Raw genomic sequence first — 19,788 nt, forward strand, 5'->3', positions numbered from 1 at the left:
AAAAGAATGAATATGCATGCATTTGGTGACAGAACTGATGGGCCGGATAAGAGATTAATGTTAAAAGGAGGTGAAGGAGAGGAAATATCAAAACAACTCCTAGATTTCTTGCTTCAAGTGAAGATGATGTCAGGCAGAGGTACTAAAAATCACATAAATGGTAGAATATATGACTTTCATAATATCTAGTATAAAATGAAAGGGACAATCATCTTCCTATCTTTAACTTTACCTTTACTTCTCAGGGTGGCAGTACTAGAAGTAATAAGAAGTGGTTAGATTAGGGATAGATTTTAAGGGTAGGACTAACAAGACCCGCTGACATACTGTGGCAGATGGGGTGGGCCTCATGATCCCTGCCTCCTCATGTTCAGGTGAGCAGGATCCATGATTTGCTTCTAACCAACAGAATACGGCAAAGATGATGAGATGTCATTTTCATGACCTCTATCCTGCTAGCAGGCTCAGTCAAAAGACTCCTTGTGGCCTGGTAAGCAGCCTTACTTCATTTTACTACTGGGAAAACCCTAGTGATAAGGAAATCTGCGCAGCCTCTAGGAACTATGAGGTGACCTCCAGCTGACAAACAGGAAGAAGTCAGGGCCCTTAGTCTTACAACCACCAGGAAATGGATTCTGCCAACAACTTGAATGAGCTTAGAAGTGGATTCCTCCCCAGCTGAACTTCTAAATTAGAACACAGGCCAGGGAACACCTTGACTGCAGTTAAGCCACGCCTAGACCCCTAACCAGCAGACACTATGAGGTAACGATGTGTGTTGTTTTAATCTTCTAAGTTTGTGGCAATTTACACAGCAAGAGATGACTAAACATATAGTGATGTGGAGTGAGAAAAAACAAGAAGTCAAGGATAACTACAAAATTTGGGGGCTTAAGCAAATAGAAGAATAGAGTAGTCATTTACTGAGATAGGGACTTCTGGGGCAAGAAAAGGTTTGGAGGAAAGATCACTTTGAGACGCATGGCGTTTAAGATCCCTAATGGATAGACAAAGACTGAGAGGTCAAATAAAGAGGCAGACATATGGGAACAGGAGACAAATCTAGGGAGCAGATATAAACTTGAAAGTCACCAGCATAAAGGCCAAGATATAACATGAGATCACCGAGAGAATACATACACACACTCACCAAGAGGACCAAGAGGGCTGCGCCCTGATGCACATCATTCAGAAGTTAGTCAGCTGAAGAGGAACCAGCTAAGGAGGTCGAGAAGGAATGAGCAGTTAGGGGGAAAAAAAAACCATCAAGGAAACGTACAGTTCTGAAAGCAAAGTGAAAAAACTGTTTAAAAGAGGGAGAGACTAGTCATATTAAATATTGGTGAAAGATCAAGTAAGCTGAGGACTAAGACCTGAAAATTTAAAACCCATTCCTTAGTCACACTAGCCACATTTCACGTGCTCCAAAACATGGACAGTGACATAACAGTGAGACACGACAGTGCAAACACTGAACATTTTCGTCATGGCCAAAACAGAAACTGTCCACTGGAAAGAAACGAAAGACAGAAAAACGAGCAAAGATGCTGCTGTTGTGGTTCAGCTGCTAAGTTGTGTCTGAATCTTTGTGACCCCCACAGACTGCAAATTTCTATCCTTCACTGACGCCCGGAGTTTGCTCAAACTCATGTCCATTGAGTCAATGAAACTATCTAAACATCTCATCTTCTGCTGTCCTTTTCTCCTTTTGCCTTCAATCTTTCCCAGCATCAGAGTCTTTTCCAATGAATCAGGTCTTTGCATAAGGTGGCCAAAAGATTGGAGCTTCAGCAACAGTCCTTTCAATGAATATTCAGGGTTGACCTCCTTTCAGATTGACTGGTTTGATCTCCTTGCAGTCCAAGGAACTCGAGTCTTCTCAAGCACCACAATTCGAAACCATCAATTTTTTGGCATTCAGTTTTCTTTATGGTCCAACTTTAACATCCATACATGACTACTGGAAGAACCACAGCTTTGACTCTACGGACCTTTGTCGGCAAATGATGTCTCTGCTTTTTAACACAGAGGTTTGTCACATCTTTCCTTCCAAGGAGCAAGTGTCTTTCAATGTCATGGCTAGGTCTGTCATAGCCTTCTTTCCAAGGAGCAAATGTCTCAATGTCATGGCTGCAATCACCGTCTGCAGTGATTCTGGAACCTCAAATATGGTATGTATCACTGCTTCCACTTTTCCCCCTTTCTATTTGCATGGAGTGATGGGAAAAAATGCCATGATCTTCATTTTTTTTTAATGTTGAGTTTCAAGCCAACTTTTTCACTCTCCTCTTTCACCCTCATCAAGAGGCTCTTCAGTTTCTCTTCATTTTCTGCCACTAGAATGATATCATCTGCATATCTGAGGTTGTTGATGTTTCTTCCAGGATTCTTGATTCCAGTTTGTGATTCTCCAGCCCAGGATTTCACATGATGTACTCTGCACAGAAGTTAAATAAGCAGGGTGACAATATACAGCCTTGTCATACTCCTTTCCCAATTCTGAACCAGTCAGTTGTTCCACGTATGGTTCTAACTGTTGCTTCTTGACCCACATACAGCTTTCTCAGGTGACAGGTAAGGTGGTCTGGAACTCTCATCTCTTTAAGAATTTTTCACAATTTGTTGTGAGTCACACAATCAAAGGAGTTAGCATAGTCAATGAAGCAGAAGTAGACTTTTTTCTGAAATTCCCTTGCTTTCTCTATGATCCAACGAATGTGAGCAATTTGATCTTTGGTTCCCCTGACTTTCTGAAACTCAGTTTGTTCATCTGGAAGTTCTTGGTTCACATACTGCTGATGCCTAGCTTGAAGGATTTTGAGCCTAACCTTGCAAGCACGTGAAATGAGCATAATTGTATGATAGTTCAAACATTCTTTGGCACTGCCCTTCTTTGGGATTAGAATGAAAACTGACCTTTTCCAGTCCTGTGGTCACTACTGAATTTTCCAAATTTGCTGACAAATTGAGTGCAGCACTTTAACAGCATCATCTTTTAGGATTTTAAATAGCTGAGGTGGAATTCCATCGCCTCCACTAGGTTTTTTTTTTTTTTTTTTAATAATGCTTCCTAAGGCTCCCTTGACTTCATGCTCTAAGTTGTCCAGCTCTAGGTGAGTGACCACACCATTGTGATTATCCAACTCATTAAAACCTTTCTTATATAGTTCTGTGCATTCTTGCCACCTCTTCTTAATCACGTCTGCTTCTGTTAGGTCCATACCATTTCTGTCCTTTATTGTGCCCATCCTTGCATGAAATGTTCCTTTGTTACCTCCAATTTTCTTGACGAGAACTCTGGTCTTTTCCATTCTATTGTTTTCCTCTATTCTTTGCATTGTTCATTTAAGAAAGCCTTCTTATCTCTCCTTGGTATTCTCTGGAACTCTACATTCAGTTGGGTGTATATTTCCCATTCTCCCTTGTCTTTTGCTTCTCTTCTTTCCTCAACTATTTGTAAAGCCTCCTCAGACAACCACTTTGCCTTCTCACGTTTCTTTTTCTTTTGGTTGATTTTGGTCACTGCCTCCTGTACAATGTTACAAACTTCCTTCTGTAAGGAAATCAACTATGAATATTCATTGGAAGGACTGATGCTGAAGTTGAAGCTCCAATACTTTGGCCATTTGATACAAAGATCTGACTCACTGGAAAAGATCCCGAGGCTGGGAAAGATTGAAGGCAGAAGCAGAAGGGGGCAGCAGAGGATGAGATGGTTAGATAGCATCACTGACTCAATGGACATGAATTTGAGCGAACTCTGGGAGATAATGGAGGACAGAGGACCTTGCATGCTAGAGTCCACAAGGTTGCCAAGAGTCAAACGTGACTTAGTGACTAAACAACGACAAACAATAATCATAAAAAAAGATTGCATGGAATGTATTCACAGATATCACAAGAAGAGATAAAGCTGAGTATGACCGAAAGGGGAGGGGGACAAGTGAACATATAAACCAGTAAGGTAAACTTTATCTTTCAAAGCTGAAATGGGAATCAAGGTCACTAGCTCAGAAGGAAAATAGGAGAAAATGTGGTAGAGATCTAAAAAATGAAAAGATAATATGACAGCTGAGCAGGAGAATGAGAGAGGGAACGAGAAAGAATTAATGAAATGTAAACTCCTGTAGGAGTCAGGAATTAGTGGCATTTACCCAATCTCTTCAATCTGTACATTTATGTGCTTAGTCGCTCAGTCATGGCCAACTCTTTGCACCCCCATGGACTGTAGCCCGCCAGGCTCCTCTGTCCAAAGAGTGTTGCAGGCAAGAATACTGGAGTGGGTTGCCATTTCCTTCTCCATCTGTACATTCATATCTTTTGCCAAACTTGGGCAACTGTTACTTCTTCAAATACTTTTTCAGACACACCCAGTTCCTCCTCTCCTTCCAGGGCTCCTCTGGTGACAGAAATGTTAAGATATTTTGTTACAATCCACAGGTCTCTGTAATTCTGTTCTATTTTCTCTGTGTTGTTCAGATTAAGAAATTTCTACTGTTCTACCTTCAAGTTCACCGATTCTTTCCTCTGTCCTCTTCTTTCTATTGCTGAGAGAACTGTTGAAGCATTTTATTAAATGGCTGCTTTAAAATCTTAGTCAGATAAGTCTAATATATGTGTCACTTTGGTATTAATAGCTCTTGATTGTCTTTTCTCACTCAAGTTGAGATTTTCCTGGCACTTTGCTTATCAAATGACTTTCAACTAAAATCTGAACATTTGGGGTATGATGATGTAAGACTCTGGATCTTATTTAAATCTCCTGTTACAGCAGGCCTCCTCTGACACCACCCCAGGGGAGAGACAGAGGGTCCACTCATTCTCGCTATTGCTGCCAGGCCAGGGTAGAAATCCCCACAATGACTCCACTGATGTCACAGGAGTCAGGGAGACCTCATTAATGCCTGGTACAGAAAGTCCCGGCTCTCTAACTGGCCTTCTTTAACCCTACCTTGGTAGGATGGAGGTGGGTGGCTGGAGCACCTCACTATCTCCTAGCATTAAGTGGAAATTTAGACTCTACACTTATACTTTCCAGGCAGGGATATGGGTGAGGCCATAGTTCTTTCTATGGTGTTTGGATAGGGTAGAATGGTTATTATCTTAAAGTTTTTTGTCTTGCTAACCTGCCCCTTTCCTGGTCCTCATGCTAGAGAAAACAGGGTTTTCTTAGTTTTTTTCAGCTTGTACCTATTAACATTTCCAGACTGCTGACTTTTTCAACATCAAGTCTGAGAAAATACGAAACAAAAGGAAAATCCTTGGAACTTACCATTATGTCATTCTTTGGTTCTTGGGTAAGACTGCCTTCAGAGTTTTCTTATGTTTGTTTTGTATGTTGTTTTATATATAATGTCAAGGCTTTTAACTGTACTTACCATACAAAGAACAGGGCAAAACAATCTTCATTTATTTGTGATTTTAAAAATTTCTTTTTTCATATTCTATTTCTAAAAGAGTTATCTGCTGTGTTTATTGTGTGTTCCTTCTAAGTTTGTCTTTAATTTGGAAATTATTTTAAAATTCTTTCCTAACTTCTATCAACTCCTTTCTGAAATGTTCTAGTTCTGGTTATACTGTTCTTTAATGTCTTTTATAATTTTCTGGTATTTTAGCTTATTTGGGAATATTAAGTTATAATATTTATCAGTTTTGTGAATATATTTTTCTATTATGCTTATATGTTTGAAAGGGTGTTATTCTACTTATTCTCTTCTTTTCCATGAGATTTGACCATGATATTTTTCTGTTGCTGAACTTTAAGTAAAATTACTTTTTCCTGAACTCTTATAAGAGAAGATTTATTTAGCTAGTTTTTCTTAATTTCTCAGCTCTCTACGTCCTCTTCTGTTGTACTGTACTGTCCAACTATCCTGCACCATACTTGCTGAGGTCTCCTGGCTCTGTTCCCTTCCCAGACTGTTATCTGAACTCTTTTGAACTTTTCCTAGGCTGTCTCTGTCCTGTTTGACGTGAATTCTATTTCCAGCAGCATTTCCAAAGTTTGGGGCTTTCTCCTACAAAGTCTTTGACTAGTTCACTCTGAGAGTTAATAAGTCAGAATCTGCTTCAGCCTCTTCAGATCCTACTACAGATCCCTTAAGCTCATTCCCCTGCTAGAATATGCAACATCTTCCCAATTACAGTTGCTGTTCTCAAAGCAGCTTGCTGAGTTTCCCAGTGGGTTTTTAGGTTTGCTGTTGGTGGGCCCGCTGCTCCTCTCTGCTTACTGTGACAAAAATACTGACAGCACATTGGTCTTATAGCTTTCAATGGTTTAACTCCACCCATTTGAGTAGATGCCTTTTGACCAAGTTTGTTACAGATGCTACCCCTGTGTCTTAGTTGTTCTGTGTTTTAATTTTTAAATTTTATTTACTTACTTACTTTTGGCTGTGCTGGGTCTCTGTTACTGCACAGGCTTTTCTCTAGTTGCGGAGAATGGGGGCTGCTTTTTACCTGCAGTGCAGCAGCTTCTCTTTTTGCAGAGCACAGTCTCTTGGCTGTGCAAACTTCAGCAGTTGTGGCTCCTGGGCTCCACAACTGTAGAGCACAGGCTCAGCAGCTGCGGCACACAGGCTTAGCTGCTCTGTGGCATGCGGGATCTTCCTGGATCAGGGATTGAACCCGTGTCTCCTGCACTGGCAGGTGGTTTCTTCACCACTGAGCCATCAGGGAAGCCCTCTGTGTTTTAATTTTTAATGACTATGTTTGGGGGATTCAGAAACTGTACTACCACTCTCATATTTCCAGAATTCCTTAAAAAATAGATGCTGATTTTTTACAACAATCATTAGCAGAAAATGTTTAGGAAAAGTTTCCAGGGTGCAAAATCAGCACAAGTAACTATTTATACATTTCTACTCTATCTCCATAACTAATCCCATTGTGAAAATATATTCTCCCTTCAGGATGAGCAGCATGGAACCAGTAAACAGACCTTGAACCCTGGGAAGTATTAGAGAATGACATAATTTCCTCCTCAGTTCAGTTCAGTCGCTTAGTCATGTCCGACTCTGCGACCCCATGAATCGCAGCACGCCAGGCCTCCCTGTCCATCACCATCTCCCGGCCTCTTTCGGTATCCAATCATTTTACCTTTTCATACTGTTCATGGGGTTCTCAAGGCAAGAATACTGAAGTGGCTTGCCATTCCCTAGTAAATTATAAATTCAGGTCACTTCACCTACAGAAATGCTAATTAAATTAAAAGGTAAAGCAATCCCTTATTTATCAAGAATTTACTACATGTACCTGAAGCAAATTATAAGACGGTATATGGAAAAGATGAATTATTCCTTATTACAACAATGAATTCTTTTGGACTCCCTTTTTCAAAATCTACGAATATGTCCCCAAAAGTCTAGAATACAACTGCCAAAATACTAACAGAGATTTTCTTCAGGAATGCAATTACTGATGATTACTTTTCTTTTTACTTATCTCTATTTTAACTATCTTCAAAATGGAAAACTAAGCTTCTTATAAAAATGTTTAGAACAACTTACGCTAGAACCATGTTGTAATCTGAGTGGTTGAACATATATCCGCCAACAACCCACATTGTATTTCCATTGACCACAGCTTTGTGAGAGGCTCTGGGGAGCTTTAGGTCAGAATATTCCTCTCGTGTCCAAAATGACTGATTAGCTGGTACAGGAACTGAACATCCAGGACCTAACAAAATATAACAAATTAGCTTTACAAAATGCAGCTTTCAAATTACTGGATTTCGTGAATTCCCTGGTGGTCCTGATGTTAGGGCTCCACCTTTCCACTGCAACAGGCACAGGTTAGGGAACTAAGATCCCACATGCCATGCAGCATGGCCAAAAACAGAAAATTACTGCATTTCAAGTTTCAATCACCTAAATAAAACAAATATCTAAAGAATACTTACAGTCTTTCCTTTAGCATCTAAATACCAGACAAATCCTTTTAATTTGCACTTTCAATTTACTCAAGGCTAGTGACCAAGGATAATCTCTAATAAAATTTAAAATCACACACTCTACTGAAGATCTGACCATATTCAGGTTAGGATTTTTTAGTAATGAAATACTTGCTAAGCAGCTCTCAGAGGAAAGAGTAGACAAAGGAATTATTAATTCAAATGAAAAACTTTATAGAGCTAAAATGTAAAGATAGTCCTGAATGTGTTATAAACTATCCATTTCCTGGAAACTCAAGAAACTCCATTTCTGAGAGGTTTGGCTTCTGCTCCAGCAAACTGGAAGTTAGTCAAATACTTCAATCGTTTAACTCCTCAACATAAGCCAAACTGAATAAGCTAAAGCATTTAAACAAGCATATTTCTGGAAATTCAAAATAAAAGTGTTCTGAGAAAGGAGTAAATGTATAAAAAATAAATAACTAAATCAGTAACAGCTGTTAATCACCTACCCCTTGAAGAATTTGCTAAAGGGGTTGTTTAATAATATTTACCTGCACTAACTGACTACTTTAGGATTCTACTGCATAATAAACTCCAATTTTCTGTGAATTTATTGAAAGTTTCTGTGGAGAGACCATTATAGCTCTTGTCCCACATCTCGGCTTGGGTCTCTGCTATGTCTTGTGGCTGAGACCAAGTTCTCTAAATTCATCAATGAACTGTGAAGAATATTAAAGTGTTTCAAAACTCTATAAAGAAACCACAACCATACATTTATGAGATTCAAAGATTTATAAGAAGTTGAATAAAGAGATATGAAAATGCCTACTGATATTTGATTAATATAAATGTTACAGATACTAGAAACAAAGTGAATCTACGATTTATTAAGCTAAAAACATTCTGTGGATTAAAAGAAAAAAAAAAAAAAAAGAAAGACATTCCTACCCTGCCACTCTGAGAAGCAGGAGCATCCTCTGACATCACTTGAATTGCAGATGCCTCGATGAGGAAAACCACAGTTATTCACACAGTGAGGAATGTCACATGCTTCACCTTTCCAGTTTTCAGAACATTCACATTGAACAGTGTTGCTGCTATTACTGATCTTACATTCTCCTCGGCCTGAGCAATTATTCGGACACATGTCAAAACTATAAAAATAGTGGAGGGAAATTAAATCAACACAAAGCAACACTCTGATTAATTTAGCAGAACTTCCTCCTACATAAGGTTTAAGAAATCTCACTATCTAGCCAGTTCACTCACAAGTATAATTGCAGTACTTACCATTCAGCCTAAATGGGGTCACTCAACCCTGCAAAGCCAGGCAAGTAACAAAATAAAATTAAACCTGTTGGATTCTCATAAAAAGAGACAAGCTAGCCCACAAATGATGAGCATTATAAAACTGCCAAATGCAGGCTTACAAGTCTGGACAAGAAAAGGAAAAAACCAACTAATAATACACTACCATCCTCATTCCTCTGGATTGTCTCTGAAAGTTTACAGAATTTAAGATTATTGCACAGATTGGTGTATTGTAAATTTCTTAGTAAGCTTACCTACCTATCTCACATAGGAGAAAAGAGAAGGGCAGTTTAACTTTATACATGAGTTTAATCATAAAGTGTTGCATAGCAACATGACTTAAATATATTGACAACACTTTGAAAAGACATAATTCAGATTTTAAAAGGGGGAGATAACAGGATTAGAAGATACCATAAGGGTGTAAGGAACTTAAAAAATTTTTTTAGCAAAGCATGCCAGAAAATCAGGAATCAATTACAAAAACAAGCTAATTAACATTCATGTGCTGTGCTGTGCTTAGTCGCTCAGTTGTGTCTGACTCTTTGCAACCCCATGGACTGTAGCACATCAGGCTCCTCTGTCCATGGGGATTCTCCAGGCAAGAGTACTAGAGTGGGTTGCCATACCCTCCTCCAAGAGATCTTCCCAACCCAGGGATCGAACCCAGGTCTCCTGCATTGCAGGCTGATTCTTTACTATCTGAGCCACAAGGGAAGCCCAAGAATACTGGAATGGGTAGCCTATTCCTTCTCTAGGGGATCTTCCCAACCCAGGAATCGAACCAGGGTCTCTTGCATTCCAAGTGGATTCTTAACTAGCTGAGCTACCAGAGAAGCTCAATTAACATTCATGAAGAAAGTGAAAATGTTAATCGGTCAGTCATGTCTGACTCTTCACAACCCCATGGACTATAGACCACTAGGCTTCTCTGTCCCTGGGATTCTCCAGGCAAGAATACTGGAGTGGGTTGCCATTCCCTTCTCCAGGGGATCTTCCCGACGCAGGGATTTCCAGGTCTCTGGCAATGTGGGCAGATTCTTTACTGTCTGGGTGTAACATTCATGCCTACACCCACATGTCAGTTCATGATACATCTATGATAAAATTTTGAAAGTGTTTGTATTCAGTATTTTTATAATCTATGTTATAATTTAACACAATAAATGCACATGCTTACTTTTCAAGCCTGGGCTTGTGATGAGCTGCCCAGGCTGCCAAGTCACAAACCTTGGGTACCTGAAAAACTAAATCACCATACTAATCGAGATAAGGACAGCTTTAAACAGTCTTGAAAGTTTACTGAGATCCTGAGAAAATGTGCAAGAAAAAGAACCTAGCATAAAGGTTACACAGGGGGGTCACAACAGTTGTCAAATATATTATGAAAAAGGCCAAATAATATTTTAGGTTTTGTGGGTCACAGAAGTTCTTATCACAGATCCCACTGCTTATGGAATTTCATGAATTTAACTACTTATGAAAATAAACATTAGAAGGAAAAAAAGGAAAAGACAGAGTGAGCCTCTCTCCTACCACAACAAATTCCAAAAGCTGCTCAGAGTCTGTGGTCTACATTTCCTTTGTCATCAATGGGCCAATCTCTTAGTACATGAAAACTACTACTGTTTGTTATATTGCCCTTAGCCAACTCCTCCAATGTTTTTATCCGTTAGTGGGAATGGATAAGCCCCTCTTTTTCAGGAGAAACTCAACAGCAGCAAGACCTGGGTTGCAACTGCATTTCCACAACTTTAGCTTACTTTACCTTTTCCTGCCAGTTTCTCCATTTATAAAAGAAGCAGAAAAACAGTGCCTGTATCTGAGTTTCTAAAAGAACTTTAAATGAGAAAACTCATGCAAACTGCTAGCACAATGCCTGGCACACTATAAACCTTCAATATATGTTAGTCATTATTATTGTTAAAACAAAGTATACAGTCTTCTGAAAAAATCACAAATATTAAACTTAAATATCTTACTTGTAAGTGATATTAAATCCAGTCAAGTTATAAGCAGCATCACTAAAAAAATGCAGCAGGGCATAACCTGATGTGGCAACAACCTCTGGGACAGTCTCATTGCCGTCTCTCTCAGGAACAATGAGGCCGCTGAAATGAAAACACATGTCTTATACAGGGAAGCACAAGAAGAGACACATCATACAGTGATGGACACAAATTCAACCGGATTTCACTCTCATAATTTAAAAAGTCATTTCTAGGAAGAAAGGTAAATTCCTGTGATAAATGCACAGGAACAGATCTGAATCTTTTACTAGGCTCTCCTCTATTCTAGGATGTATTTCTAACGAGGTTTGAAATCAGTGACCCTAACATATACCACAAAAGACGTGAAAAGTAAAAATAGAAATAAAAGTCTGATATACAAACACCCATAATCCCAATACTATTAGCATTCTGATGTATTTTATTTGCCTAACTAATGCCATATTACACCTTATATTCTATTTTTCTAAGTAATAGTCCATAGTCTTTCTATGTCTCTAACTCCCTCAGAGTTTTTAGAACCTTACTCAGAGCTCAGCACATAATAGTATATCTGTTGGGTCTTTGTAAAGGGAAGGAACTACTGAGTCCAAAGGTCTAAATGATGGTTTTAAGGCTCTCGATCCATATACCAACTTGCTTTCCAGAAGAGAGATGCTGACTCGAAATCCCACCAAGACACCTCATCCTAACAACAAAGAGGATTCAGTTCAGTTCAGTTCAGTCGCTCAGTCATGTCCGACTCTTTGTGACCCCATGAACCACAGCACACCAGGCCTCCCTGTCCATCACCAACTCCCAGAGACCACCCAAACCCATGTCCATCGAGTCGGTGATGCCATCCAACCACCTCATCCGGTCGTCCCCTTCTCCTCCTGCCCTCAGTCTTTCCCAGCATCAGGGTCTTTTCAATGAGTCAGCTCTTCGAATCAGGTGGCCAAAGTATTGGAGTTTCAGCTTCAACATCAGTCCTTCCAATGAACACCCAGGACTGATCTTCTTAGGATGGACTGGTTCGATCTCCTTGCAGTCCAAGGGACTCTCAAGAGTGTTCTCCAACACCACAGTTCAAAAGCATCAATTCTTCGGTGCTCAGCTTTCTTTATAGTCCAACTCTCACATCCATAGACGACCATTGGACCTTTGTTGGCAAAGTAATGTCTCTGCTTTTTAATATGCTGTCTAGGTTGGTCATAACTTTCCTTCCAAGGAGTAAGGAGTAAGCCTCTTTTAATTACATGGCTGCAGTCACCATCTGCAGTGATTTTGGAGCCCAGAAAAATAAAGTCAGCCACTGTTTCCACTGTTTCCCCATCTATTTGCCATGAAGTGATGGGATTGAATGCCATGATCTTCGTTTTCTGAATGTTAAGCTTTGAGCCACCTTTTTCTCTCTCCTCTTTCACTTTCATCAAGAGGCTCTTTAGTTCTTCTTCACTTTCTGCCATAAGGGTGGTGTCATCTGCATGTTTAGCTTTAAGAGTCGGACACGACTGAGCGACTTCACTTTCACTTTTCACTTTCATGCACTGGAGAAGGAAATGGCAACCCACTCCAGTGTTCTTGCCTGCAGAATCCCAGGGACGGGGGAGCCTGGTGGGCTGCCATCTCTGGGGTCGCACCGAGTTGGACACGACTGAAGCGACTTAGCAGCAGCAGCAGCAGTTTAATATATGAAAGTAATCTTTTTAACTATGGTTTTGAGCTTCTCTTATGCTCCTGAGTTTGATTTTTTCCTATGTTTACTTTCCATCTTTTGCTTTTCTTCATATGCTCATATCTTTTGCCCAGTTATCGTTCAGTACTGCCATAATCTCATTCAGAAAAAGCCTAACTCCCTATCAGGCCCTGTGTAATCTGTTCCACACACACAACCCCATCCATGAACAAACATCTCATCTATTACAGATGGTCCCCGACTTATGGATGGTTCGATTTAAAATCTTTTGACTATAATTTTTTGACTTACAATGGTACAAAAGGAACTCATTTTCAGTAGAAACTGTACTTTGAATTTTTACTTTCTCCCAGGCTAGTGATATGCTGTACGATACTCTCTCATGATGCCAGGCACCAGCACAGAGCTGCAGCCCTCAGTCAGCCACATGATCACAAGGGTAAACAATTACTCTGTACCCAGACAACCATTCTGCTTATCACTTTCAGTACAGTATCAGTAAATTACATGAGATAGTCAACATTAATTATAAAATAGGCTTTGTGTTAGATGACTTTCCCAACTACAGGCTAATGTAAGTGTTCTTAGCACATTTAAAGTGGGCGAGGCTAAGCTACAAATGAATTAAAATATTTTCAGCCTACGATGAGTTTATCAGGATGTAATCCCATCATAAGCTAAAGAAGATCTGTACTTTCTTCCTTTCATTCGCTCGACCCCAGACATGCTGGCTTCTCTTCTTCCCTAGAGCACACATTTTGGGGCCAACGACTGTCTTAAATGCTCATTCATTATGACCTAACAATTCTATTTCTTAGTAGAAGAAACACTTGCTCATGTACACAAAGACAAATATATAAGAATCCTCACTATAGCACTATTCAGAACGAGAACAGGTTGAAACCACATAAATGGTCATTCAGGAGCTGGATGAATGAGTTATTACATACGTGGAGGTCTCTAGGACTAACAAGGCACTCATCAAGCCATTCTGATGAGTAGGGGAAAAAAAAACAAGCATTAAGACAACAGGCCTAGTGTATATGTACATTTATGTATAGTTATATAAGTGCATATAAAAATGAGTGGAAGAGCATATAAGCAGAGTGTGAGGAGGAAGAAGGGATAGGATGGTTGTTCAACAAGTTTTTAATATGAAGACAGAACTCTAGGAACCCAATGACCATGAAGGTGCTCTAGGGGTTGCAAAATAGTGAAGCATTTTCTACTATGTATTTAACTGACAAATACTAAGTACTTACTACAAGTAAGCCACTGTTCTAGGTAGTGAAGACGTCTCTGCCCTTACTGGAGTTCACCTCTCAGAGAAAGAATAAATAAGCCTAGATAATCAGTCCCCTACGCCTGGCCCACAGGTGTGTATACATAATGTCAGGCAGAGGTAAAGGCTATAAACGGAAATAAAACAGTGTGCTACTTTAGAAAGGGCATTTAGGGAAGGACTCTTGGAAGAACTGACATTTGATCACAGACCTAAATGAAGGTTTCAACCATCACCATGATTTCATCAGTTTTATACACCAGAACTCTAAAACACTGAGAGATAAGTACTTGAGAGAGTAGGATCACCCAGAAAAAGGCAAGTCAAAAGCAACCTTGGCATAACAACCACTGGCACAGGAAAAGACTGGGGGCTTCAGTCACAAGTTGGACACACTCTGTTATTCTAGTATGAATTTTAAGATCACAGAGATGTGAACTCCAATTCTTGTTCCAAAAGCCTAGGCATGTTATTAACATCTCTGAGCCTTAGCTTCCTCAAAAACACAATGAAAGAAATTCTAACTACCTCACAACCAAGTAATGAGAATCAAACTGTTAAAGCAAGTGTTTAAATAGCATCTCACACTAGTAGGTGCCCAGTAAGAGATGGCTTCTAGTACTTATTATTTATATGGTGGGGACATGTGTAGAACGAATGACTGAATGGGTGGCGGGAGAAAGGATGGAAAGCCACAGAAGGAGAGGGGCTAGATGACCACACTGCTGAAGGGGACCAGCTTCCCTATTGTCAGAGAGACTCAGGCATTTGCTTCTTTTCTCTTCAACAACTTGAAACTGTGACAGTTTCAGAATGTGCTTTCTCCCAGTGTGAAAATAAAATTGGTTTATGACACACAAAAAAATAGAGGCTTCCCTGATAGCTCAGTTGGTAAAGAATCTGACTGCAATGCAGGAGACCCCAGTTTGATTCCTGGGTCAGGAAGATCTCCTGGAGAAGGGATAGGCCACCCACTCCAGTATTCCTGGGCTTCCCTTGTGGCTCAGCTGATAAAGAATCCACCTGCAATATGGGAGACCTGGGTTCGATCCCTGGGTTGGGAAAATCCCCTGGAGAAGGGAAAGGCTACCCACTCCAATATTCTGGCCTGGAGAATTCCATGGACTATACAGCAAAGAACTGGACATGACTGAGCAACTTTCACTTTCATGACAAAAATAAACTTTTACAGAAAAAAGGAATATGAACATCAACCCAGTGTGCAAGGCAACAGAAGGTGTGTGGGTGAGAAAGTGATGATGCAGGTGGGCCATTCAACTGTGACCCAGAGCTGCCTTCACCTCCCTGTCCCCTGCCCCTAGACAGGTGAATAAACGCAGACTCAGCTTAGGATGCAGCCAGCAGTTCAACTTGAGAATCAAGAACTGCTTGCCCTGGGGTTCTTCATAATCTTATATTTTAAACATAGAGTATCACTGTTCAGAACCATTTTTGAAAATCACTGAACTAAAGATAACTGTCTTAATTCAACATAACTGTCCCAGACTGACATGGATTCTCTAAATACACCTGGGGCACAACCTGACTTTGCGAACTACACTGTGTAAGTTTACCAGTAATCCTCAGTTGTTGTTTTTTTCTTTTTTAATATTTATTAGTTTGTTTATGTTTGGCTGTGTCAGGTCTTAGTTGGTGCTCTCTGGCTCTTTCTTGTGGCACACAGGCTTCTTTCTAGTTGTGGTGCGCAGGCTTAGTTGCCCCGAGGCATGTTAGATCTTAGTTTCCTGACCAGGGATCAAACCCACGCCCCCTGCATTGGAAGGCAGATTCTTAACCACTGGACCCCCAGGGAAGTCCCAGTAATCCTCAGTCTGACACACCTGTCTGCTTGTAAAACACTACACTCAAGGACAGGCAGATGTGAAAGGTAAGCCAGATTCTTAAAGTCAGGGATGGGAGCCAGGGGATGGGGCCAGACAACATCTATATTTCTGACTGGTGAAGGAGGGTCTACAATCACAAAAGAGGTTTGACTTGCCACAGTCTGACCATGATTCAACATGGTGTTGGACACAAAGAGTGACTCCTGCTTTCACAAGACTTCCTCTAACAGCTCTTCATCACAGTCTAAACAACTGCCTCATCAATATTTGACTTTCTTAAAAACAACAACAAAAACTTCTAAAAGGAGTAAGAATGTTCTCAGAGAGGAAAACTAGTCTCCCTGCTGCACCACCACTACCACCTCTGCGTCTCCCTCCCAAACGGTATGAGCAGAGCGGCAGGTGTTCCACACTTTCACATTTGTTGACACGAATGCACCACAAAATCATGTTGTACAACTGGATGAGAGTTGCTCCAGTGGTTCTCAAACTTGCCGAGCAGTGGAACTCTGTTTGTTAAACAAACTTTATTCAGAACTTCATCCAACTCAACTTGATGGTTTGCAATACACCCAGTGAAAACACAGTACAACACTTTCAGTTTAGGCTTCAGAAGCTAAGGAACAAAGCACTTAAATGAGCTGTTCAGACTCATGAAGAGACTTGGGCAGAACTCAGATTAGAAGTCCACATCTTCTGAATCCTGTGTGGCTCTCCTTTTTTTTTTTTTTTTGGCTCTCCTTTTCTTTATTTGGCTGAACAATCTGCCGCCAAGCTCACTCTATTCTGGGCCCCACAGCACACTACACTGGTTTGAGTCCTTTAACCAAAGTCCTCCTGACCCAACGGCACTCCTCAGCATCCCATCTTTGTGAAAGTGCCTTATGACTAAACAGTTATTTTCACATTCTTCGGTATGTCAGTCCTTCAAAGGTTCTGTGCTTCAGGGAAACTTCAATTATTAAACATACATTGTCTCACTATGATTTTACAAGATGCAGACTCAAATATGTCATAAGTTAAATTTTAACACAATCAATAATTAATTTATACCTGTCAGTAAATAAACTATTTTTTTAAAGAGAAACTTGAAAATCCTCCTGGTGTCTGCACATTTACCTTGGCTTCTCTCAGAAGTCAATGACTAAAACAATTATACCCTTCTGCTTGTTTGTTGCTGCTACTGGTTCACATGTCTGCTCATTAAATATACAGTCAGGTGAACTATATGGTTATGCATACCCACTTGGCAGACGTTCCCACAGAGCTACTGGTAAGCTCATTCAAAGTGCCTGGCACACAGAAGGGACTCCATGAATTGTAATTAACAAATGCAGTTACTAAGTGAACCTTCAACATGTTCAACATATACTATTATCATGACAGCATCATACTACAGATATAATAGCTTTTGTGCCTGTGTTAAAGTTTGGCGTGCTTCTTGCTGTAAGACAAGGTGTGAGTCAAATTCTGGGATAAAGATAGATATGTCCAAAATGTGGCCAATGATATTTTAATGCTCACTAGCATAGCCTATCCACCCTGTTCTTTAGTCCTCTAAGTGAATCTCTGAAACTCAGAAAATGACCTTGGTTCTCAGTTCAAAGATATATTGGAGAGATTTCTAAGCCAAAGGGAGTGGAGAAATACAGGGTACATTAGTCCTCTGACCTCATCTGTCCTTTGCCTTCTCATGTTTGGCTTCTCGCCTTCTGTTGTCGCCTCACTTACATGAGACATCAACCAGCCCCACGTGAGGAATACAAAAAATATTGTTAAATTGATTTCTTTTAAAGTCAGAGAACTACAATATTTGAGGGGAAGAAATCCAGAAAGTCAGCTGTAGATGAAAAACTGACAACTATGACTCTCTAAGGATATGCATTTCAGAAAACATATTTTAAAAATCCTCTGTAGAGTAAAAGGAAGAAAACTAGACCAGTTTTGAACTCATATGTGGTCAAAAATACGATAAATAACACAGCTATTGACTGTTGGTAAAGAGTAAAATGCCAAAACAATTCAGAATACCCCATACATCTGGTGTTAAACTGTTTAACTATAAACACAGAATATACTTTTTGAAAAAAAATCACAACACATAACTGGAATGTTTCTCATTCTCCACAGATAACCACTGCTCATTTATGTATATTCTTCCAAAACTTTTTCCTCACCCATATTAAGGTACTTACATAATTACATATCACACATACACACAACTACATATGAATACAACAAATAATTCCTGAATGCCTATGCAACGAGGAACACAACAAGTATCAAAATGAACATGATTCCTATTTAATTTTTTAACAGAAATATTATTAGTCAATATATTACAAAACATTTTCAGAGGTATACTTCACCACCATCATAAGAAGTAGGTAAACTTGATACTACTATCACAATTTTATAGATCAGGAAACTAAAAAGAGAGTATTTTGCCCCCCAAATTTACCCAGTAGTTACAGGCAACAAAGTCAGGACTAGCTCACAACTGATAGGACTCTGTAACTAATACTCTTTCCATGAAAATGTTTTAAGTGATAAAAAGGTGAATCCAGTAAGAATACAGTCTAGGAGATACATGAATTCATAAATCAAATAATGGTTATATGACTGAGCTTACCTAAAGGCAGCAACTAGGGGTGCATAAATTGAGTCCCCGTCATAAACATATAAATGGTCCCAACTACACTCTGTAGCAAAATGATTAAAACGAAGTCTCATTATTCTATTTGGCCTGAAAAGAACAGAAAAAAGTAATTTATACTAATCATCATCACTCCCAAACATTTGAGAAAAAACAGTTTTTTAAAGAATCTATGGAGAAAATAAATTAATAGTATAAAATCAGCACTCCTTCACTTGTCAAAGATTTCCTTTGTACTTTCTACGTGCAAAAGATCACCAAACATGGAATGTTAAACAAAATATATACGGTCTATGTATCCTGGACCTTACAGTCACCATTCTTTACCAATTCATTAGCCCTTCTTAGTCAACTTTAAGACTCCATACTACCTCATTTCACAAACATACCTGCCAATCCTCTAAACTCACCTGCCCCTCTGCCTTTTCATGGAACTCCCTGGAAAATCCCCAATCTAGAGAAAAAAGTTTATCTGCTTTGATCTAGACTGAATCTAGAGAAAAAAGCCATGCTGGAAAAAGTCACACCACTGGGTAGGCTGGTTCCAGTACTGGTGCTCTGATTAAGTACTATTTCAAACCACTCAGTCCCATCTACCTGCTTATGCTCAGCACACAGACAAAATTTTCTCAAATTCCTGTTTTCCAAAATAGATACACACCTATCTACTTTTCCTTCTATCTCTGAAATATTTAAGATCTCCCTCTCTTCTGAAGCTTCCGCACCCACACTTAAATCTCTTACAGTATCACATATTTTATAAAAAACAACAAAACCAAAAAACTTCAAATCCCAACTTTCCTTCCAGCTACTAATGCACCTGTCCCTTTCTTCTCTGAAACGCCACAGAAGACTTTGCTTTCCTCAAATTCTTCACATCCCACTCTTCATTCTCCAACCTGGCTTTAGCACAAACACTCTACTCAAAAAGTTCTTGGTACTATCAACACCATCTATATCTTGGTGATTTCTAACTATAAGTCTCCAGCCTGAATCTTTTGTCTACCTCATATTTTGTGTCTAACTAACATCCCTATTCAAACATCTAAATACATACATAAACAAGTTAACTCACATGGTGATGAATACTGCAAAGAGATTAAAGGAATGTGAT

At 39.6% G+C, this 19,788-nt stretch overlaps 1 protein-coding gene across 5 annotated transcripts in view; it reads right to left on the reverse strand.

Moving 5' to 3' along the window:
• ATRN (attractin) overlaps positions 1–19,788 on the reverse strand; it is a 184,848-nt gene that overhangs the window by 113,725 nt on the left and 51,335 nt on the right. For all 5 annotated transcript variants that reach the window (XM_027976837.3, XM_042229777.2, XM_042229779.1 and 2 more), the window contains 4 exons: positions 18,651–18,764; positions 11,188–11,316; positions 8,843–9,048; positions 7,509–7,677 (listed from right to left, as the gene is read on the reverse strand). In XM_027976837.3, the coding sequence (XP_027832638.1) occupies positions 7,509–7,677; positions 8,843–9,048; positions 11,188–11,316; positions 18,651–18,764 (618 nt within the window). The remainder of the gene's footprint in view (positions 1–7,508; positions 7,678–8,842; positions 9,049–11,187; positions 11,317–18,650; positions 18,765–19,788) is intronic.

Source organism: Ovis aries, chromosome 13 (genome assembly GCF_016772045.2).
Source record: "Ovis aries strain OAR_USU_Benz2616 breed Rambouillet chromosome 13, ARS-UI_Ramb_v3.0, whole genome shotgun sequence".
Classification (NCBI taxonomy): Eukaryota; Metazoa; Chordata; class Mammalia; order Artiodactyla; family Bovidae; genus Ovis; species Ovis aries.